Raw genomic sequence first — 23,948 nt, forward strand, 5'->3', positions numbered from 1 at the left:
ATACAACCACAACACTGCTGCAGTTGTCTACAACAGTATTTATCCAGTAAGCAAAAAAGCATTTACATTTCTAACAAGTTCTGAAGAATTCTTAGTAGAAGCCTATGAGCTTATAGAACATCTCTGCACTTGGGATTTGCCTTTTTCACTACTGCTCTTCACATGCATTGAACCAATGACTTCTGCACAAGAAAAGGATGGAGACTTTCCAACCTGTAAGGATTTTGTAGTTACATGATGTTAAAGTTTTAGGTGGAACAATGCACAGGACAGCCATAAGATTAAGACAAGGCATGTTCAGAGTTAATCTTCCAAGTGTGCAAAGCTCAGTTAAGGACTTGTCAGTACTTACCTGTTCTCCGTACTGCAGGCTGCGAGACATGGATTTCAGAGTTTTAACAATCTGAGCTTTTGTTGCAGATGGGCTTTCCAGGTTCTCAAGACCGATACCTTCAAGCAGCTTTAGAAGATAAGGGACCAAATCTGCTTTCAAAGCCTGCAAACATACTCAAATGAGTTGTCTTAAAATGGACTAGGAAGTCTCATACAGATGTTTTACATGACTAGTATTAGTGTGAACAGGAAGTGCCAACAGCTATTACTAAGCATGTTCAGGCTAATCAATTTGTCCTGAGTTGTATAAATACATACAAGAGAAAGCAGATACTGTCCAGCAGTTCTGCACTGTCTAGGTGTAAACTCAGTTGAATTAGTTGGCATCCCAATGTTATGCTTTCTCAGCAGACGCAAGCCACTGCTATCCTACACATTAAGCTTCAATGTTCAGGTAACCTCCTTGAATGGGTCTGCATTTTGGATAAAGGACTGGCTTCTGACTTCTCCAGATGAAAAGTATGTTAGATGGCTTCTGGAAAGCCTCCTGCACCCTTAAGTTGAACAGTACCTCTATTCCTCTGAGCAGATTAGATACCCAAATATAAAAATACCGCATTTTTACAGACCGAGAATGTACTACTTACTTGGGCTACTAAGTCATTTTGTTCCTTCTGAAACATTCGATTAAGTGCTTCACAGGCTATGCCAACTATATCCGATCTCTTTTTCATTCCATTCATGAGAGGGCTAATGGTCTCTAGTGATGCCATTGCTCGAACACAAAGCTACAGAGACAGAAACATCCAGAGCACTGTATTTTATGCTAAGCTTGACAGTAATGGCAGATACAGTCAGATAAGACCATAAATTTCTCCGTGTCTTTAATCTATCAATTCCCCATTAACTAGCAGTAAGTACCTACTCATCTGGTACACAGTATTTATAGTTAGAATAAGGACTTTCTAGGAGGACTACAAAGCAATACAAATAACTCCAGTTACAGCTTTTTTTCTCCCCTTGAGCACAGAAATGATTCAGTACCTCATTGTCAGACAATATGTGCATGACACGAATGGCACTTTTAGGAATGGCGTTGTTCTTGTGATTCATAGCTTGGATTATCTTGTGAAGATGACCAAGCGGAGGAACTTGATCAGCTAGCTGAGGCTGGGCACTGAACAGGCACACAGTTGCTGTGGTAATGGTTTCTAAAGTTTCCCCCTGCAGAAAACCAAAAATCAACAGAAAAATGTAACTTAGTAAAGCATAATGTATCACCATAACAACAACATTTCTCACTTGCTCTGCATTATAGATTTTTTTTCCCCTAATGCTTTTTATCATGTCACTTTGCTTTGAAATTGTTAAAATAAGAAGTTTAGAATAATGGCAGACATTTGCTGTTTCCATGAACACAGATCACACAGAAATTTTTAAGCGCTGTTTCCAATATCTACAGAAGCCAGTGTTTTGCTGCAGCCTCTGCCTGCACAGCAGCACATGTGCTAATTTGCATGGTGGAAGCATGACAGCACAGATGTTTAGGCTGACCACTGAATGCCTTAAGGGTTCTGCAGCCTGTGCAGCAGCACTGTATTCTGCATGCCTATACCAACTGCTATCACATCTCTGTAATAAAGATGTCTGTTTTATTCAATGTGCAAGTTAGTTCCTTCCATGCAAGTCTAATCCAGAGTCTGAATACTGTTTAAAATTCAGTTTTTAGTAAAATCATTAAGTTACTGACTTGAACATTGCTCCTATTCAAACTATAACACATTAGTTCCACTACGTTACACTACTTGTTAGGTGGCAATCACATATAGGTCATGTAATTTACAACAGAGTGGGAAGTTAGTTTTGCAGAAGGACATTAGGAGTGTCAAGACCTGAAAGTTTTTAGGCAGTGTAGAACAAGTGCCATTTTCTCACATCAGTCAGTCATGGACTAATTAGAGACACTCCATTTGATAAGCCTCACCTCTACCATAAAATAAGCCTCTAAGACTTACTGAGGCTAGTTCTGTGGCTTCAGGGACTTTAAAAGCTCTGACTCATGTTCAGAAGTTGCCTAAACGTATCTACGTGCTTTTACAGAGTCAGAAAGCAAACCAAAAAAAAATAAATCATTCACATTGGGAAGAAAGTGTGAGAAAAAGAGTGTGAGAACTGAAGTTAATCAGAGAATCCTAGATCCATTTAGGTTGGAAACGACCTTTAAGATAGAGTCCACCTGTTAACGTAACACTGCCAAGTCCACCACTAAACCATGTCCCTGAGCACAACATCTAAAGGTCTTTTCAATACCTTCAGGGATGGTGACTCAACCACTCCCCTGGGCAGCCTCTTCCAGTGCTTGACAACCCTTTCGGTGGAGAAATTTTTCCTAATATCCAACCTAAATCAGATACTAAAAGAATAGTAGCTTAGGACTGCTAAACAAATTTAAAAAGCAGAATCAGAAAAATCATCTTACATGGGGGTTATTTTTCTCCAGTAGTTCAGTAAACTTTTCCAACAGTGCAATGAGAAATTCTCTTGGTTTCCGTAAAACCCAGGCCGGCTGGGCAATAAAAATCCTTAGGAAGACTCCTCCCACTGAAAGTTCACCTTCTGCCTCACCATACACCACAGCAAAATCTTCAGGCAGCTGTTGAATTGTAAAGTAGGAGTTACTGACAAAAGGTATTTGTGAGAGCTGTACTTGCTTCTCTAACATCATGACTCTAAGCAGTAAGGGTCACTGAACTAACTATTCTCTGCAGCGGAGCTGTGCAAGACCAGTGAATGCTTCACCTTGAAGAAATACAAGTTAAGAAGTGAGAGTAGAAAGAACAGTGCAGGTAGTACTACTACAGTGGACTTTTCTTTCAAAGAACACAAGTAACTGAGTCTGCAACTAGTGGTAAACACAAATTCCAGAGAAGTACCAGCAACAAGGCTGATAAAGCAGCCCTTTCCTTTCTTGCACACTTCAGGGGAAGGTTTCTCACCAATCAACCTAGGGAAGTTTCCAGTTTCCAACTGCATCAAAATAGCCATCCTGCATGTGTTTAGGAGTTGTTTTAAGTTGAACTAGACCACTGTTGTGAAGTCATGCCTGGCCTTTCACAGATATTGGAAAATGTTACAGACAAACATCTCACTGACTGACCTGATAATGATGGAAAGGTTCAAGACAATCATTTGAGACTCAGGGGCTTATTAACGTTCCTGAACATTTACCAAGAGCAAGTTTACTACAGCTATGTAATAAGTGATAGGACTTTTTCCAGCAAACTGGTATTCTCCTTTGTTGCTGACTTTTGGTAAGTTTTAGAACGACCCGAACTATCAGAAAATTCAGAGTATTACTGGCAAAACCATTGCCAATAAAGTGTGTGATTTCAAGGTACAAGTAATAATGAAAGCATTAATTCAACATTAAAACAGTTATGTTAGCACAGCAGTGAGTTCCTGTTGGTACTTTAAGAGGAAAGCCTGTCAGAGTTACATACATGCATATATTGTCAGCTGGCTTACAGTCTCCCTGGACACACCCAAAGCAGAAGCAGTATACTTTTACCTTCCAGTTAGTGTCAGGGTTGTCCCTCTGAAGTTTAAAGTGCCTTTAAAAAGAAAGTAAGTTTTAACGAGCAGTAAAAGAAGCAGTCGTCTTCCCTACTTGACACCTCAGTCTCCCTCCATCATTGTGGAGTAGTTCCAGTTTCTAAATCCCATTTTCTGCTCATTGTAAGCCCCTCCCAAATCTTATAGCAGTGAGCAAATGCCTGGATTGTGCACAAACCACACTTGCATCACTAAGTTACAAGTACAATATACAAACAGTGAACAAGTTGCTTTTCACTGAAGCCTGGCTTGCAAGGATTCTACTTTTTACAGGCAGAGCTCTGTCTGACAGCTCTTCTACAGCAACTCTGGTTTACTGCCACTAAAAGTATCTCAGTCAAGGAAATACTTAGTCAGTAGGTCTCCACATACTCAAGCATCATTTCTCGAACTGTTGTTGATACTCTCTCCCTGGAGTTGTCATTCCAAATTAACTCAGGATTTTCATGAGTTCCCTCAAAGATATGAACAGCAGCTTCAGGGTTGTCCCTCATGGCATCCATGAAGACTCCAGGTAAAAATTTCATTAGTGTAATCCTAACCTAGAAAGGATGAACAGAATTGACATTTAGTATACCATACGGCAAACTAATGGCCAGAAAAATAGAGAACTCCAGGAAGTCCAATTATTTGTAGCGCTATACTGCCAACTGCTAAAACACAACATCACAAAATAAACTACTGCTATCATTTTAAATAGTGATAGCCAATGACAGGTCTGAAATTTAGGTATCTAAAGTTAAAGTCATTGCAAATGGAAACCAAACTGCTTATAGTAGTTACAATAAAGACAACTGCTTCTACAAGTCTGATCACAGATTAAGAATTAACCATTTTGAAAAATCCTTCAGATGAATGTTTCAGTCACAAAAGAGGGTATTTTTGTTCCCTCTTTAGAGAGAGGCTGGTAATATCAAGAGTTCCAAACAAGACCTGTTAAGGTTCTTACCTTTGGACCCACCAGCTTATCTGCAGTCATTTTGGCAAAGAGCTCTGCTGTTTGGGCTCGGACCTGTGGATGAGTTGAGTTGCAAAACATATCTAGTAAATAGATCAAAGCACCTGTACAAAGAGATAGGAAATAGTCAAATTCTTTTTCTGGTCACAATTAGTATGAATTCACTGATTCCACATTGATTGTTCTAAAGGGAAGAGTAAAATTTGGCCACTGTATTTAAGTCCAGTGTTGCAGAAACATTTGCTTCAATGTTGTACTGTACCTTTTGCCATGGCTTCTTTAATTATTTTTGTGCTAGATGTCAAAGCATACAAAGTTTCAAGGACGAGCTGCCGACCTGTCAAAATAGAAAGTACTAAGAACTTTGTGCCACATGGACTATAAACTAATCAGAGATGAACTAAACTGATCTTAACAGAAACCTGTATCAAAACTGCAATAAAGCTTATGAGAAGGAGCTAGAGGTACACACACAATTTCAAACTTAGGGATTTCTGGCTAAATTCAGTTAGTTAAGGAATGTCAAATCAATGACACATTTAGGCTTCCCATTACGTAAATTCCCTAAAAGAATTAGTCAATGAAATACTATGCAATTCAAACAATTCAAATACCTGCAATTCAAATATTTCAGCTCACACATCTAAGATAACCAGATTACATAGAACTTTTTTTTTTAATCATCTACACTGAAATGCTGTTTTAACCTAAAACACAGTGTAGCTCAGCCAGCTGCATTCTAATTAATTTCTGAGTTGGAAACCCTTTGCCTTGCAAGACTAATAATTCTATGATACATACTTGAAGGTAAGGAATGCAGGAGTGCCAGTAAGTTAGCAAGAACCATTGCCTCAGCAATATTGTTAACACATTCTTGGTTACTTGTTACTATGTTCACTACCTGTAAAAGAGCAGAAACAGCACTTGATTATATTCCAGCTGTTAAGACACTGTCAAGAAAATGCAGTTTATGATGAAGTCAGTCACCTCACCGGCCAATATAGCTAATATTTACAATGTTTATTCCTGTCACCAAATTGTCTTGTCACCTCAGGGAAGAAAGGAGCAAAGTCACAGGCAAAAAGATATCACTTGTTCCTCTGAGGAAGAACTGACATCTTGGAACTCCAATCCTGATACTTTTTAGATGCTACTCCAACAGCTACACAATCAGGTTTGTTTATGCTGATTATGTAGAACATCCAGACAGGGGGGTTGGGGTTTTTTTGGTTGGTTGGTTTGGTTTTTTTACCTCCAGAGCCAACTGCTGCACCTGACCAGCTCCATGAACACGCAGAAGGGAGAATATCAACTTAAAGTGACCTATGCATTCACACTCAGAACCTGCAAGACACCAAATAAGTTATTCTGTGACAAAGCATTCACTGAAGGCCATCCCGAGCCCACATTTCACTAGAGAGAGGTGTTAAAGACTACATGTCTGTATATAGTCTGCCACTGTAGTTATAACAGCTCCTACAGGATAGCACCTGCTACAGAATTAGAAAATTATGAAGTCCTGTCTATTAATCTGGCTTCCACAAACTCTCAGGTCAGCAATATTTCAAAAGGAGAGGATACTTCCTCCCCCTAAGGCAAGTAACTGAGCTAGTTCTTGGACTACCTAGTTACCTGCATTCTTACAAGACAACTAAGCAAGTTCAGTTTATTTATTATTGATCATCAGTACTTCTTGTCTTCAAACACACTTGCCCTTTCTGATTTTCCCAGCTCAGAGCAGGGTTGCTACCTGTAGCAGCAACAGCTGCCTTCAGGGTTTGTAATTGCCAAATACAGAGAATCCAGTCTGCGAACAGCTTAACCAGCTATTATCAGAAACCATGACAGTAACACAAGTTACTTTTAGAACTAGCATAATACAGTAGGAAAACATCCTAATCGTGTGTCTTGGGCTTTTCCAGTCTGTACACTGATATCTGTCCCTAAATCTTTGCTGGTATTAGCTGCCCACTCTCAAGAGCATCTTCTCCTCCTGCTTTAGTAAGGCTCCCCCAACATATTTTCAGGTGTTTACTAGCATGCAGTACTCAGCTCAAAGAGGTTCTTTTTGATGCAAGGAAGTTTGACAATCAGCTAAAGATTCTTTGAAGGATTACAGAATCATCTGAGAGGTTTAAGTCTTCCTGAAAACAGGAGGCTAGAATTAAGAGTTAAAACCCAGTGTTTCAGAGAAGAAAATAGAGGAGGCTTGGATTTCACACAAAACTTAATACATCTACTGATAATGTTCTCCAGGAAAAAAGAAAAGCAAGCCTATATGGCTTATCAACAGTGCTAAAGTCTGTTAGCCAGCAAAACAAGTTTCCTTCTCATTAGAAGATAAAGACTAGAGAGATCTGCATTTTTTAAGGTTGTCCACAAGAAAGCCTATCAGGGAAGTTCAGTTTTAAGCCTACCTGGGTTGTGTTTTATCACGTTTCTCAGAGCCTCCAGGGCCATTTCAACTCTCCGTAACCGATCTCCGTGTTGATTGGACTCTACTTTCCCAGTCTGTGTTATTGCCATTAGCGTATGAAGATACTGTGCTTGTGAGCCTATGTAATCCAAGAGGCTTGCAGCAAATGCTTTAGGAAGCTTTAAATTAGAGATGAGAGCACTTTTAGCTGTGTGATACACCTTCTTCTAGTGCAAATACTGTTGTATCCAAATAACTTTTCCTACATTTCACATATCCCTCTCTTCCAGACAGGAAATACTTTTCTACTATGATCACTGTAATATCTAGAGCACATTAGCCCTATTTATATCTAAACATACCCTTTGAAAGCTGCCACTACTTCAACAGCACTCTTAAGGTGTATGTTTGTCCAGATATATATAGATGGACAGCAAAGCCAGTAGGTAGAATCACTACCTCCTGGAATTACTGAAATCAACCTGAGTGTCTGCAGTGCAAGCTTGTGGAGAAAAAGCATTAAGACATCCAAAGCAGACATGTTATGACAAACTCATTGTTCTTTTTATTCTGCTCCAACAGAGAGATATCTCATAACATGCTGATCATGTTGAAGGAAGTTTCCGTAAGATCTTGTATTTTCTCTATTCTGTTTGCACTGACAGACAGATAAACAGAAAGTAGTAACATCCCAAATACTAGTTTCAACAGGAAGGTTTTTAGCTACATCTCACCTCTAGTTGGAAGGTAGGGACCTCATTGTAGACTCTAACAAAAATCTCTCCCACAATAAGTTCTTTTGCATGGTCACTGAAGACAAAGTCAGATCCATAGCTCTTGTCACAATCACCCTTTAAGCAGAGATAAAACAGCACAAGCTCAGACAGAAAATAATCTTGTAGAAAGTGTAAAGCTATAACCCAATAATGAAATAGACAATACTTGAACAGAAAACTTAAGGCATTAGCAAAAGTCAGAAGCTCAAGACAGAGTGAAACATAAACAAGCAAACTCTTAGGGGTCTTTGTTTTCTTTTTAAAAAGGAAGTGACTTAGGAGTAGACAACAATGGATACTTGTATTAACTATAGCACTACATTACAAGTGGATGTACCAGAACATGCAACAGTTAAAGAAATAGTAGTGAGATTTAAAGTAAAGAGTATCTTACTCTCTTAATCATGCTTTCTTGTTGAGATTCCAAAAACTCAAGTAATTCAGCTCTTGTCCCATTGTTCCAGATCAAATAGGGGTTCTCTGTGTTACTGTTAAGCATCTTCAGAGTCTAAGAAATAAGGAATTTAGATAATGTAACATGTTTACAACAGTTTGGGATCATTATGCACAGTAATCAGCATGTTTCATGATATTAGTTTATCCAATCTCATTAACAACTAGACCAATTTCATAAGCAAGTTTAAAGTGTCAAGTTTCCTACATACTAAAAACCAGTATATGTAAGTTATTTGGTAGAGTACAATCTATAGTTTAATTTTTCTTTATTCTGCTTCAAGCCACACTTACTTCAGATTCTCTTATTTTTTGGCAGTGAGCGGCAACTATCTACAGTATCTCTTTGTAGATTACTTCCTTGGCACCACTTTTAGGAAGAAGTTTAGCCTTTGCTCTCCATCAAGCCTTGAACAATTAACTCCACTTCTTTGCTCAAACATTTGTTTTGCAAATATTATACTATATTGTATAGTGTCCAGTGTTTGAGGCTGAAACAGTTTCTTTTCCTTGCAGTTAACTCCAACTGCAAAGAAAAATTGCACTGCTGTTCATTATATCAGGTTGGTCTAAGAGAGTTTGATGTTTTAGAAGTGACGAGGTACTTGATGGAAGCATAAAACACCAGAAAGTTTTGGCCAAGAGATGCTTACCTCAGTAGCACTGACCACAGCAAGTTTCCTTGCAATATAGGGTGTCAACATTCCAGCCAAGCTTTTCCTGATTGTTGGGTTTTCAGGTGTAGCTTGCTCTTCAGAGAGATACCCTCCAAGGCGACTCAAGGCCAGGAGACTGAGCTTAGCAAGGCTATTTGCTACCTCCTGAAAAATACAGAGATAATTATTAAAAAAGCTAGAGCTTACTGAAGAAGTATCAGAATAGACAGAAAGTTCTTCAGTACTTCTGCACCAGGATGAACAGAATTGGTATTGTTTGTTTATCTGCATCACTAGTTATGCACTAACGTCTGATAAAATACTAGGTGCTGCAGAACAGCACAATACGATCACTGTGTCACGGGCTTAATAAACACAGTCAGAGATGAGCACTGATAAGTAGGAAAAAACTGGGGCACCAAGATGAGCTGAAAGCTACAGAAGCTATTTAGCATAACAGCTTCTGACCAGACAGCAGTTCTGCTAGCAAATATCAGCATAATAAGCCTTTTATGACAGTGATACAAGAGTTAATAACTACAATAGACTGTTCAAAGCTCATCTCATCCAGCAGCTGAGGAAGCAATGCCATAATTAGAGGGTCACCATTTAAGGAATGGAAGTGTGAAGCCACTTACATAGCTGTGGGGCAAAGGGAAAATACAGTCCTAAAGTAGGCATTTCAGATAAGTTCATGGTATCAACAGACAATCTCTTCAGTTGAGCCTCAAGAGAAAAAAAGACTTTTTCTTCTGATAGCACAAATTCACTTTTTTATTGTTCACTATAGATAAAAATCTCTTACATTAAGTCTATTGGAAACTACAGGTTTTGGCACCTTTAACATTTGAACTTGAAACATGAGAAAAGAACAAAACCCAAACAGTATTTACAGTATTGCACAAAAATCCCCTTCCAAAGCTGTTCTGTTAACATTACTGTTCATGTACTTCAATGATTCTACTAAGTATTTGAATACACTTATTTTGTTAATAAGAGATGACAAGCAACAAGCATTGGTGTCTGAAAGCATGCATCTTGTTAACATTACCTGGTGATTTGAGTCTTCACTCTTCTGAATACCGCTCTCTTCTAGCGTATAGTCATAGTTGAAGAGGTAACCCAGTAAGTACCAGAGAACTCCACCTTGGAACAAGTGCGTTTGTAGCCAGTAGTCTAAGGCAAAGGAGCTAACACACTCTACTCCCAAAGCAGCTACTCGTGGTATATTCTGAGGGAGGAAAAAAGTTTGCCTTAGTACTTGTGACCAAAGAAAGCTAACTGGCTTCCTTACCAAACAAAGACTTAAAGCCAAAACTTGCTAATTCCAGAGTACTATCTACGCAGCATAGATATGAAAAATTGAAGTAGACAGAACAACATCTGCAGCTGAAGTTAAGTGTCTGGTAGCCAAAAAACATGGCTAATTAATCAGCATCCTTCAAAGAAGAGTCCTTGAATAGTTGTTTCATGTGATTAGAAAGGAACATTGATGAACTGGTGGAAAAACAATTCAAGGTGGCAGAGATTCCCACGTGAGCTTTTTATAGCAATACCTGCCTTCTGCAAAGCCTAAAGAACACACAAGCATCTACAGTCAGTTACTATAATCTGGTTTTACAGTCTTCTGTCTTTTATAGTCTTTTTCTACAGTCTTGTGTTTTCACATACCCCATATGAAAAGTTCAAGACAAAATTCAGCATTTATATAACATGAGGTAAGTTCTAAAGAGCTAAATGAAAACAAAACTTCTTGAATACTGTTCCCAGAGTTTATGCTGATTTAGGAGTATCTGCTTATGTGAGATCTAGCTCTAGTACTTTTATCTGCCAATTTAGTACAGTAAACCAATCAGCTAGATATGTCAATTAAAAGGCAAAGGTAGCTAAATCTTTATCATGATTGTATTTTAAGTCCACTAAATGGATTCAAATACAAGTGTTGAGAACAAGGCACTAGAGTTCTTATCCCATAATGATTAGCTGGAATCTTATACAAGTGTTTGATCAGTTGCTGCAACTGTCTTATCTCCCTTAAAGGGGGAACATTCCCCTAAACATTGAACAGTTAAATACCCATTTAGACAAAGCAAAGCAGCTCTTACCTTGCCATAATATAGTAGTCTACAGAGGTCCTTAATGATGTTAGGCATTTCTGTAATCTTCTCTCTGCATTCCTCAAATTGAGCTGCTACACTGTAACACTTACTGATATATCCACATACCTAAAAAAAAGCAATATTTTATAGGTTCTGAGTGCAGGGGAAATGCATGTTTACAAACCTATTTTTAATACTGTATCAATATTTTATATAATAAACATAAGTGTGTATACATTCTATATAATATATAGTTTTCTGAGAAGCTGACACAATATGTTAAAGTTGCTGCAACTTACCTGTACAGACATATCATCTGGTTTACTAGAACGAGTCAAGACTGCTACACAACGATTAAACGCTTCTTGCAATACCTGTGAGGATTGGATGATGCATAAGTTCAGTCACAACAAAAAACAATAGAGCCTGGCAGAAATAAAACATTAGCTGGTAAACACATTTTTAATGGCCGAAGGGAAATGTTTGACAAAATCTGTTGCATCGCTCAAATGGTTTGTAGAGGTAAAATTCTTTGCAAGCGCCGGTACTAGCATTTGGTGCTTCACAGTTGATAGTATTCTCACATGGGAGCTAATACCTCAGGAAGTTTGCAAATGACACAAAGCTGGGTGTAGATCTGCTTGAGGGAAGGAAGGCTCAGAGGGATCTGGACAGGCTGGATCAATGGGCCAAGACCAACTGTATGAGTTTCAACAAGGGTCAGTGCCGAGTCCTGCACCTGAGTCACAAACAACCCCAGGCAACACTACAGGCTTGGGGAAGAGTGGCTGGAAAGCTGCCTGGCAGAAAAGGTACTGGGCATGTTGGTTGACAGCAGGCTGAATATGAGCCACAGGTGGCCAACAGCATCCTGGCTTGTATCAGAAATAGCGTGGCCAGCAGGACTAGGGAAGAGACTGCCTCTTTGTACTCAGCACTGGTGAGGCCACACCTTGAGTACTGTGTTCAGTTTTGGGCCCCTCACTACAGGAAAGACACTGAGGTGCTGGAGCATGTCCAAAGAACGGCAATGATCCTGGTGAAGGATCTAGAGAACAAGTCTTATGAGAAGCAACTGAGGGAACTGGGGTTGTCTAGCCTGGAGAAAAGGAGGCTGACGGGAGACCTTCTCACTCTCTACAACTACCTGAAAGGAGGGTGTAGCCAGAGGGTGTCGGTCTGTTCTCCCAGGTAACAAGTGACAGGGCAAGAAGAAATGGCTTCCAGTTGCACCAGGGGAGGTTTAGATTGGATGTTAGGAACAACTTCTCCACCAAAAGGGTTGTCAAGCCTTGGAAGAGGCTGCCCAGGAGAGTGGTTGAGTCACCATCCCTGGAGGTATTGAAAAGACCTGTAGATGTGGTGCTTCGGGACATGGTTTAGTGGCGGTCTTGGCAGTGTTAGGTGAACGGTTGGACTCAATTCTAACAGTCTTTTCCAACCTAAATGATTCTATGATTCTAATATGTGCAATGAAAAGCCCATCTGCTCTAGCAACTGGTTCACGTTTATCTGTTCTTTCACATACAGAATGCAGAAGCTCTCAGAGTTTTGTGAAGTAAAGAAACTTATATAGCTTGCTTATCCACAGTTCAACAGACAAGCCTATCTCCAGAAACGGGTATACTCTGCAAGAGGCTTCTCCTACTGCATCCAGAAAAGAGACAGTAAGAATGGACAAATGTCTCAAAACAGAAGTGATTCTCAATTGCATCTGATGTCCTATGCATTGAGGATCTAGGATTTTTAGCTGTGGAAAAGTTAGACTGAAGTCATTTCAGTAAGTTTCTTTCCATTTACCTCAATTCCATTTTCTCTTCTCAGTTCCTCTGCGTTTAATGCTGAACAATTGACAGTATGGAAAGCAAGTTCTGTAGCAGCAGGCAACAGAGGAGATTCTTTGGAAAACAAAAGGTCATCTGATGTTTCAATGGTAATCGTCTTTATCAGCATAGGATAGCCTGCATACTTGTAAGGTTTCAACTCTGAAAGAGAAGAGAGTCAAAGTTTACATATATGCAGAGTCTAAGCAATTTAAACCACCACATAATTATCAGTGCAAGATATGAGATGTATAAGGGACTAGAAGTCAAGGAAAGCCAAAACCTAGGAAAATTGGAGCAAGATTGAGCAGTCCACACAATCTCACTCCTTGTCACATAAGTCTGTTCATGCTAGAAGCTGACAGAGCTTCATGGAAAGAAACTAATTTAAGACTAAAAAAGGATTTATCTCCAGCTCAGCAAGCCCTCAAGCTCAGAGCCTTCAAATGACACTTGTCTGTCTCCAGAGACACACGAGTATAGCTTTGTCTTAGGCCAGGATTGTCTAACAATAAACCTATAAAGACCTCTTCCAGTTTGACATGGCAATCATATGTTTTAAATAATTATATTTTTCATTCCTTTAGGGTTCAGCAACAACAAAGAACAATTTCTTCTTGCAGTATGGAGCCAATTGAGCTGATCTGTGTAAGTCTACACTAATGTAGTCACTGTCTCCACACAACTGACAGAGCTATGAGTGCACGTGAGGTTCTTGGTTTACCATTATGAAACACTTATGTAGCAAAACACTTTTGGCTCTGCAAGACTTGGACATGTCAGCAGCTGCCAGCCAGGGACTGTAGCTAGAGCTAAGGGTTAGGGTACTCTAGCTATGTCTTTCCCAGCCAGGCTGTGAAAGAGGTAGTGTTGCAGCACACCTAGCAGAGGACTCTAGTCAGAATTTCTATAAGATTGTCTCATTTTTAATAGCCACACAAGTGTAAGCTCATTTATACCCGTAATCTGCCATCTAGGTAACCGAGTACTGGTGAGGACTTTTCTGCCTAGACAGAAATATAAGTTTAAGGTCTATATCGAGGAAGATTCAAACTGATTTGTATTGGAGCAGATGATTTCAAAGAGCTATTCATGTTTTTTTGAATTAAGCTTTACTGCAGATGAATTTATGCCATGGAAGAAAGCTACGTAACACTGTGGCAAGCCAGAAACCAGATCAACAGAACACAGACTCAAGAACACAGGAGATTAAAACTGCCCACAATGAAGACAAAACATTCTTCCGAGACAGCATGCTTACCTTCTTTATGCCTGTTGAAGAGGATGCTTTGAGTTTTCAAGATCAAGATTATGTTTTCTGGATCTGGCCCATCTATCACCTTGGCAGACTTTGTGCATAGAAACTCATATGCTTTATTAACTTTTTCAAACATATCCTGCAAATAAAGAGCAATAGTCTGAAGAGTTGCTAAGAATCCCCTAAATTACTACAAGTCTGCAGCATCAGTTTAGATGCAGGTGAAACAAAACACTCCAGGTTATTAGCCACAACACTAGTTTTATTGCCTTATCACACTTCAGAAAAATACTCCGAATAACCTTAACAACATTGGTTCACATATCAGTTTTCTTCTGGCTCCGAAACTCCACCATAGGCAAGAGACTAAAACTAAAGGCAATTTCTCCATGACAAAAGTAAAGTACAGTTTAATTGAAAGAATGGGGAGAGGATGCAGTCTGTCTTTGAAAGGGAGCAATTGGCTTATTTAGGTCCTGTTTAACTCTTTAAACCAGATGCTTTGAGATGTGGGTCTGATCTGATTATATGCATTTACTGTAGAAATCCTACTATTCCTTGATTGACATCAGTTACTCATCTGTAATATTAATCTGTACTCTAGGATTCATCTAGGGGATAGCCTTTAAAAGGGAGGAAGAAAATTTAAGTAGGCACTGCAGAATTCTTAATACACATAACAGCTGAATTTGTCCCCACTTTAGTAACACTATAAATTTGTGTTGTACCTACCCTGCCTTCTGGATTCTTGTCTGGGTGATATTTTTGTGCCAGTCTGAAATAAGCTTTCCTGATCTTGCTTTCATCATGCCTAGAAGAAAACAAGTCCTATTACATTGAGTAACATAAGAAAACCAGAAAAACAAGCCTGGATTCTGACAACAGTACTAATAGTAACTTCAAGTGAAAACTGCAAAGCTCACAGATTTCAATGTGAAAATCCTGCTTCATTAGTGGACACTGAACGAGAATAATCATGTAGCCACAGAGTAGAAATAAATCTATTTTAGTACTTCTTGTACTGAATATACTAATCAGAAGGTGCTCAAAGTCCTTGAATCTTCTAAATGCGCTTTAAGTGGTAAAAATTACTAGTTCATTGTTTGTAGTAAGTGCACTGTTCTTGCAGGATAAGTAAAATGCTGTCAGTTCTTTTCTAGAGGCCTGAAGTCAGAAACCAGTGACAAGATAGAAAGTAAAAAAAAAATCCTAAGGATGTTATCACCAAGAAAAAGGACAGTATTTGGCAGGGGAAGAAGGATGATTGGAGAAACGGAATTCCAATTTGAATATACTCAAGTTCTGCCATATTCTTTGCTCACTATCGTTGAGTCTAATGCTTGTCCTGTAGAAGAACCTAGTGAATGCTTTGAAGGAAAGCTCAAAGCATTCCCTCCCCTCTCCCCCAGTTTCAGTTTATCTGAACACTTTACAATTATTTTCTCAAACACTGGAGTTAAATTTTCAAGCTTTGTTTCTTTTTAGATAAAGCAATCTTCCACTGTGAAAGAAGTAGGTACTAAGATACAACTGAACTGCTACCACTAATTGGTTGCCAGTACTGAGATAAGAAAGTTCAGTTTGTTCACTGTATGGAGTTTATGTAAATGTAGTTATACAACTTTAAATACCAAAAACAACTTACTGGCCTTGTCCTTTGGGAAGGTTAAGGACTTCATAAGCATCATCTATTGACATGGTAGGTGGCTTCTTTTCTACTTCCTTCTTCCAAGCTTCTAGTGTATCTTTCAACAGTTTAACCTAAATAATTACAATTTATTAGTGTTTCATTTATGCTGACATCAGTACATGTAATTTTTTTAATAAAGTACGGCTTTATTAATGAATCCTTACGACCCATCACCTAAGTTCAAAGACCTAATCCTTTTACCATCAGTAATTATGGTTTCCCCCTCCAGTCAGGAAGCAATTAAGACTTTGCTTCATTGCAGTGCTATATTTTATTCAAGGTAGGAGCACCTTAAGATTAAAATGTCTACATAAGAGTCACATTAGAAGAGGGAGAACCACTTAAATGATATGCAGTTCACATCTCGATACTACAAAAACTGCAAAGCTGCATGAATCAAGCTGGTTAGATAGATCCAGACCATAGACTTGTACCAAAAAAATCTGACCAATTCAGTTAATATACTGATACCAAGTTAGCTCAGCTTCTTGTCCAGCATGAACAAATAAGAATGCAAAAGTGATGATTTTTCCCACCCTCCCAACTACTTGAGGTTCATTGAAATGCTATCTGAAGTTCCTTGGATGCTTTATTTTGCCTTTAAGTAGTTCCCACAAGGAGGATATACTTAACATGTGGTTGCTATATGGCATAAAGACTATTCTACTTCAAGATAAAGTGTTTAACCTATTTGCTTATGAACTGAAAGTCAGGATCAATCAGTTACTTTCAACAAACCTAATATTTCATTTCCTTAATTTGTTACAACTCCCACTTTTTGGGCTCTAAAAGATCAAGAACTAAATGAATCCTAAAATACTTCGTACTTACTGGATCTTTAATTGGCCAGTCTGGAAATCTGAGTGTATCACAAAGATGCTTGAGGTAATAAATATTACAGAACAGCTCATTTTCCAGTTGTGGATAGTTGATAACTGGGATAGGACAGTATTGGTAGAGTGCTCTTGTATTGCTTTGAAGACGAGGGGTGAAGTCTGCAAGATGAGCGGCAATCTTCTCTATCATAAGACGCCTAAAAAATTTACAAAAGTTTGTTTTAACACTTGCCTAAGCAAGTCCTCAATCTTCAGTGACTGTACAAGTGTGTTCAATGATTTCTTCTGAAAAGATTTTCCTTTGTAGTTTCCCACATTTCCAAAGGTATTCAGAATAGGATTCAGTCCTATTGTTATAAAGCTATTTCAATGCCATGAAAGTTAGTTTATTAAAAACAATATAAAGTGCCATTTTGCTCTCCCTCAACACCTGTTTACTTTTTGGGAGACTCTAAAAATGTATTATAATATTAGAGGTGTATCTTCTAGATAGGTTCTTGTAATAAGTGAGTACAGTAAGTAAATAGTGAAGTCTCCACTCATGAAAGGAACTTGATCAAGTATGAGAGAGGCAAATGTAAAGCGCATGGTCAATATTCAGGGAAATATTCCCCTTCCCTCTGCCAACTCCACTCCCCCCTCCCCGTTCCTTTTGATAGAAGCACAGGGCAATGCAAGACATTGCCCTTGCAGAAGGCAAACAGAAGTAATGAAACCATGGAATTCAGGTATTTTCAGCTTTCCTTAGAAGTGCCAAAGACAAGACCTCTTCAGCATGAACTGTAGTTCAGATTTATTTGTCTCTCTGACAGAAAACAATTACCTCATTTCATTGCTCCAAATTGCTTCTGGAGTGTCAAACTCCCCAAGGAATATCTCAGAAAATTTTTCTGGTTCATAGTTTTCTAAGTAACACACCATTGCTTCAGGAAGAATATGTCCAAGTATACTTCTTTGAACTAGATCTTGACCTTTTGTCTACAGAAGAGATCACATTGTCATCTCAAAGGTAATCAGAATTCAGACTTGCTAACCAACTTGAGATCTAGAAAAAACTCTCCCCCTTTTCCCTTACAGTTCTTAAATTCTAACTCTTGAGAGCTTAGAAAAAGAACAAGCATCAAATATTGTTAAAACAACTACAGGTGGTCTGCAAAACTATTTGGAAACAGAGGTAGTTTTGCAGTCTACTCACTTCTTCAGACTTGAAAGCTTGTTTTGTATGTGTGTATTTCAAAAACCTAGAAGAGAAACAGCAGTTATTTTCTATTTAATGGATACTTAAGGCACCTTTGAAAGATAAGCAGACCAACATAGTCCAGCTGGCAAGTCTCATGTATTTGAGACAACAGTTGAATCAATCTCTGTACAAAGTCCATAAAACCCTTGGGATCCCCACTAAGTTATGCGCTTCCATGTTACAAATGGTGCCTTATGTTCATCATTTCAGTTTCAAAGTCTTGCTCCTGAAAGCTTGTTTTCTCCACACACAAAAAAAGTGAAAAGCTGATAGAGACACAGACAATCTTTCCCTACAAACCTCTCCCTGCATCGTTAGATCATCGTTGCAGGGATGAAACAAGATGATCTTACACTAACTGCTGACAGTCCTGTTACACTAGAATCATCATGTAAACGTGCAATCATTTCCCAATGCATTTTGCTATAGAAGAGACTTCACTGGAATTTTACAATAGCTTTTTATGAAAAATTGAATTTAGAGGACAGGTAGTGGAATGGACTGCAATAGCCACCTGAATGTGCAGTGCACCAGTGTCAGGCAGTACAGACTGATTTAACTGGTTTAGGCTTAAAACCAGGGTATTAGATTTTCCCACCACTTTTGATAGCTGCTTACTATCAAAACCCACATTAGCATATAAGTAGCCTGTATTACCACTCTTTAGTGCCTTTAACGATTTGTTCTTCTACAATAAGCCACGCCTAGTTGCACTCCTAGAACTATATGATCAGACATGTTCTTGCTCCCCCACGGCAGGGTGATGAGCAATTTGCTTTTTTAGTGAGTGACTAGACCATGTGGAAGTGATTCTTCTTGAGTGTGTTTGCTTGCAATCTCACATTGGTTCTAGCAAGCCATGCTCCCTGGAGCATTTAGAGCAGCAGTCCTCCTGACTGGTCAAGAGGTATTTTTAGGTATTCTTTTTCCTCACCTTGCAATTGGGAGTACATTGGAACCCGTGTACATCATGATAAAGAAGAATACTCCACTCAGATAAAAACGAGGTAACTGAGGGTTATCTTGCATGACATGAAACAGCAATATAGCAACTTTTTCCACAAGGATAGGATCAAAAGTCAGTAATAGCTGAAATCAAAGAATACAAGTATTTATATTAGCTGCTTGAGTAGCGCAAGTTACCTAGCCAAAATTGAAGCTTTGGCCAATTCAGTACTAGGACAAGCCAGTAAACTTCTAAATTTCAGTTAAAAAAATACTTCGGCCCCAAAATAACAAGTTTGAATCACAGAATGTTTAAAGTTGGAAGGGACCTCTTGAGGTCATCTTGTCCAAACCCCCTGCTCAGAAACAGGGTCATCTATAACTAATCACCAAGGACCATGTCCAGATGGCTTTTCAGAATCTCCACTTAAAGCAGTCACACAGGGAGAGATGGCAAGTCAGTAAGTCAAACTTTTACTCATTTCATTTTTGAAGAATTGCTTACCTGAGTGATATGAGGAAGGCAAGTACTATCTGACAACAGCCTTTTCACTCTAGGCAAAGGTCTTATAATAGCATTGTCTTGATCCCTAAAAAAGTAAAGTGGCACAGCATTAAGCACACATGGTCTTTTCTCTTTCAAGACTGAACAGCTTTATTAAGCCATAAGTATCAGGCTATTGAGATCATATTCAGTATCATTATTTTCTTTGTTAACTTCAAAGTTTGTTGTTTAGTCTGGTTTTGTGTCATGCATCAAAACAGCTTTGTTTCTAAGTTAAACAAGAGCCTGCCTGCGAGAGTAAGGCTATGCCACTGTGCATTAGAAATGTACATAGCCTGTGCATTCATTCTTGCAGTCCCTTTCACAGTACTAGTATTGTCTCATTTACAAACTCTCTATTTGCCCACGGAATTAATTACTACTATGTAAAAGGCTCTTTAATACAGTTCATTCATGTACTAGTTGGCTTCTAAGAAAAGCTTTAAGATAGAAGTTATGAATTTATGCATCTGCTAGAAGTTTACCACTTGAACTGAAAATTAGTGTTTACCTGCTGGGAAAATATCCACACATTGTGATGAGCATGTTGAGTACAAGCGTGGCAAGGTCAGTCTCATTCAACACAGCCTGGCCACTGGCAAGCAAGCACCACTTCAGCTGAGGGATGACCTGTAAGGGTCGCCAGCCATCCATACCTTGAGCCCAGCAACGTGTTTTTGAAGTCAGCTTTCCACTGTCCCATAGTTCCTGCATCTTATTGCAAGATTAGAGATTGATTTAGTTGATTCAACATTCAGAGCTACCTTTGCTCCTAAACATTCATACTCAGGACAAGCTTTTGACTGCTGTATGGCAGACTACTACAGTTGCATGAAATTCCAACATATTTACAACTCCGTCATGAAACATCAAGTAAAAGTTGACGGATTAATTGCAGCATAATTGGGGCATGGAGAGGGGTAGGCAGCCTTACCAAAAAGGCTATGGCTCTTGGCACATCAAGTCTCTTATCTAGCTTTAATCCTTATTTAAAGGGTTATTTTGAGAATATAGTTTAGCACTGTTTACAGTTTTCCCCTCTCACTGTTTGAAACACACCCAGTCACCAGGATGGAAGTAATTTGTCAAGCTTGAGAGTTTGAAGCTGACAGGTACCTCTTGGAAGCTGTAAGGACCACTCCTTTCTTTGTCAGCATTGCCAAAGTACCATTCTTTCTCACTCTCCCTCTTCATATCAGGTGCCGCTTCAATCACATTGCTCTAGAAGTTGATGTTTACATGATTAGCTTTAGCTTCAGTGCAAATATCACATTTCTACAGGAAATTTGAGAAGGACATTGATTTTTTTCTTTTTTTCTTAAAGAATTGTCCTTGTAGCAAAACAGTGTATGAATAGTAAGAAACAAAGGACACATACCTGCAGAGGGACTGTAGCTCTGCTTGTGTGAAGGTGTGCCAGAGTAAGCAGATCTACAAGGATTCTAATGCCATTTGAATCCATAAGGTCCTTCACATTTTTCTGTTAATGGATGAACTGAGTTAACACAAGCATTTTCTAGATAAGAGTTGTTACAAGTACTGAACAGTTTTATTCAAATAAGAAGTGACCATGAAAAAAGTCAAATCATTCTCTAAAGTGACTAGAACGGTAAAGTCACCACAATAGCTACATATTTACTGGTAAGAAAGCTGAAGGAAACAACCATTACATCCCAAGAAAGCTGTATCGAACGTCATTTCAAGACTTGAACTTTTGCTCAAGTTAACCCTGAAAGACTAGTTCAGACCATTTTATACAGCTGAAAGATCAATAAGCTACTGTTAAGCATACACGTCCACTTTACCTTATTAAGGATCAGCTTGTTGAGAAACAGTATCAATCTGTCCCGCTCAAGCCTGTCAGTGCACTATTGCAGCAGAAAAGAACAAATTAGCATTTGATAGCACGTATTAGAAGTTACCTTCAAAAGTCAATACAGTTGCACTTGTAACAACCCGATTAATTTTTTCATGCCCAGGATAAAACTGCTGACTATAAGCATCTAGTTTCATGCACAGCTAATAAACAGAGCTTTTTGCCACTGAAAAGACAAGGCCCTGTGGCCCTCCACCATAACCTTTGTCGCTCTAGGTCTGACACTCAAACCTACCTTTCTGTTAAGTCTATTATTCTAAAGGGACAGTGTTTAGATTCCCCAGCAAGCAGGTTAACACAAATACAAGGGAAAAGAGAGTGCTTTCAGTCAGCAGACAGAATGGGTCTTTGATGTTACATCTGTGGTGAGACTATCAAGACTCAAGGCAAAAATCACAAGAGACTGCATTGGTTCAGTTTCACTTAAAGCCAGATCTAAAACCCACACTGATATCAGCAAAGAACACCTTCAGACCACATGGAAATGCATTTTTGCAAGCTTTATCAGTTGTCAGGCACAACTTCACAGATACACTTAATAGGCAAAGTAGTTACCACTAAAAATCTAATCCATCTCACATGGCCATCTAAGGCTACCATTTCATTAGGTCTGGGGCTGTTGCTACTACTCGTGAAGTCAGCATTTCAAAACAACATTATGTGGAACAACATTCTCTTAAAAAGCTTATGCTTCTGCTTTTTTCAAAAGGAAGCACAAGATTAATATCCCCCAAAGTTCCTTCACACTATTGCTGTACAGCCTGAAAATCTGTTAAGGTCAACCAAATGCAGACAAAGAGACTAGTCCGAAATACCTTTATGATCAGCATCTTTTTTTTTAGTGAAACTGCAAGTGAATCAAGTGGAGATACTAGGAACACTTGGTGACAGCATGAAAAAAGTATTCATGCTGCAGCTTTGTATTCTGTAAAGCCAAAACGCAGGTTTCACAGCAACTTGGAACTGAACATACGCTGGACTAGCTGTTAACTACTATATCAAGTAATTTTAAGTAATTCTTACCCTTTCTAACATCCCAACAATGTATTTAGTGTCAGAAAACGGTCCTATTTCTTCATGACATCTTCCATAAACAATGGCCAATGCTTGCAGACATAAGCATTTCATATTCACTTTTGGGGTAAGCAAGAAGCGATGATACAGTTCATTGAAGAATTCATATCTAAGAAATAGATGACATTTTAGTGAAGAAAACCAGAGACTGTGGGAACAGGATAGGATTTTAATAGTGTCTCACGATTTTTTGATTGCTCCACTCTCTTCAGTTTCATCTTCTTCCAGTAGCAATCTTAGATAATAATCCCCTATTTTTATTTCTTCCGAAAGGCAGTCATATTTTACCTGTAAAACAGAAAAAGTTACTTAACAGTAAATATTGTTTCTCCTTCATTAAGTTTTTGTTTGTATAACAATACAGTATTCTTCTCAAACAAGGTTAGTAACCCTTCCTACAGTATGAGGAAGATTGAAATCTGCAAGTTTGCTGTCAAAGAAGTACAGATCTACAAAATATATGCCATGAGCTATTGTTCCCTAGAACAAATGAAGTTTCCCATCTTACTGAAATCCCAGCTTCCAGCCTTTAAGTAACTTCTTTCTAACATCAGTTGGTTTTATTAACTAAACTTGGATGATACACAATGTATTCAGTGACTCAAGCTTTTATAAGCAGTTACTCCATTGCAAGGTATTTTGCCCAGTGTTACTACAAGTATGAAACACAAGCATGTCTTAATTATTAGTTATACTTGCTATTATGCTAGGTAATAAAAGCCTAGAGGCATCAGCATATGCACCAAGAAGCTGAAGTGAAATTGCACAATGAGAGCCATCATTAACTTCAGAGCAGCTACATTAAGTTTAACCATATGCCTCAATGCACAGTGGTTTTAAGCACTTGGCAAGCACCTCGTTTAGAGGTATCTCTAACATACCACAAAAGCCGCTCTCTACAGTGGTTTTTCTTATCTATAGATTGCAGGGCACTGTCATAAGGCTACAGAAAGTTATCTACAGATTTGACCACAGCACACAATACTTCAGGGTCCCACTAACGAGTACACTTCAAAGCAATCTCAAGCCACCATCGCCCTTGGCAAAGCGACAGGTTCCACAGCTGGCAGAGAAGCCTTTGTCACCACTACATAGTTAGTTCCAATTCTTACAGCATAGCCTGATACAGTATTTATTTGAAATATTTAAAAGCAGATCTCAGACAGCAGCTGTTCAAAGGTCATGTTAAAGAACCCCCCTCAAGCCAGTCCCAAAGTATTGTGGACTGTAACTGCAAGAATGCTAGTGATACATTCCAGTAGCATAAGCCACACAGGAGCATAAAGCGCAGATGGGAAATCTGTATTACTATGTTGCAAATCTGTACTTTCGATTCTGCCCCAGTTAGCACCTCTGAAG

General features: G+C 38.8%; 1 protein-coding gene across 3 annotated transcripts in view; it reads right to left on the bottom strand.

The window, feature by feature from the left end:
- Positions 1-23,948, bottom strand: part of DNAJC13 (DnaJ heat shock protein family (Hsp40) member C13) — a 56,600-nt gene that overhangs the window by 4,999 nt on the left and 27,653 nt on the right. For all 3 annotated transcript variants that reach the window (XM_075745645.1, XM_075745644.1, XM_075745646.1), the window contains 32 exons: positions 22,774-22,877; positions 22,539-22,698; positions 21,445-21,507; positions 21,018-21,119; positions 20,756-20,860; positions 20,151-20,353; positions 19,601-19,685; positions 19,085-19,239; positions 18,106-18,151; positions 17,734-17,888; positions 16,906-17,107; positions 16,030-16,145; positions 15,117-15,195; positions 14,388-14,523; positions 13,104-13,288; positions 11,603-11,677; positions 11,310-11,429; positions 10,256-10,435; positions 9,202-9,369; positions 8,490-8,603; positions 8,054-8,170; positions 7,321-7,498; positions 6,156-6,247; positions 5,705-5,804; positions 5,166-5,240; positions 4,895-5,007; positions 4,318-4,487; positions 3,902-3,944; positions 2,813-2,986; positions 1,378-1,557; positions 981-1,121; positions 353-496 (listed from right to left, as the gene is read on the bottom strand). In XM_075745645.1, coding sequence (XP_075601760.1) covers positions 353-496; positions 981-1,121; positions 1,378-1,557; positions 2,813-2,986; positions 3,902-3,944; positions 4,318-4,487; positions 4,895-5,007; positions 5,166-5,240; positions 5,705-5,804; positions 6,156-6,247; positions 7,321-7,498; positions 8,054-8,170; positions 8,490-8,603; positions 9,202-9,369; positions 10,256-10,435; positions 11,310-11,429; positions 11,603-11,677; positions 13,104-13,288; positions 14,388-14,523; positions 15,117-15,195; positions 16,030-16,145; positions 16,906-17,107; positions 17,734-17,888; positions 18,106-18,151; positions 19,085-19,239; positions 19,601-19,685; positions 20,151-20,353; positions 20,756-20,860; positions 21,018-21,119; positions 21,445-21,507; positions 22,539-22,698; positions 22,774-22,877 — 4,080 coding nt within the window. The remainder of the gene's footprint in view (positions 1-352; positions 497-980; positions 1,122-1,377; positions 1,558-2,812; positions 2,987-3,901; positions 3,945-4,317; positions 4,488-4,894; positions 5,008-5,165; positions 5,241-5,704; positions 5,805-6,155; positions 6,248-7,320; positions 7,499-8,053; positions 8,171-8,489; positions 8,604-9,201; positions 9,370-10,255; positions 10,436-11,309; positions 11,430-11,602; positions 11,678-13,103; positions 13,289-14,387; positions 14,524-15,116; positions 15,196-16,029; positions 16,146-16,905; positions 17,108-17,733; positions 17,889-18,105; positions 18,152-19,084; positions 19,240-19,600; positions 19,686-20,150; positions 20,354-20,755; positions 20,861-21,017; positions 21,120-21,444; positions 21,508-22,538; positions 22,699-22,773; positions 22,878-23,948) is intronic.

This window comes from Balearica regulorum, chromosome 2 (genome assembly GCF_011004875.1).
Source record: "Balearica regulorum gibbericeps isolate bBalReg1 chromosome 2, bBalReg1.pri, whole genome shotgun sequence".
Classification (NCBI taxonomy): domain Eukaryota; kingdom Metazoa; phylum Chordata; class Aves; order Gruiformes; family Gruidae; genus Balearica; species Balearica regulorum.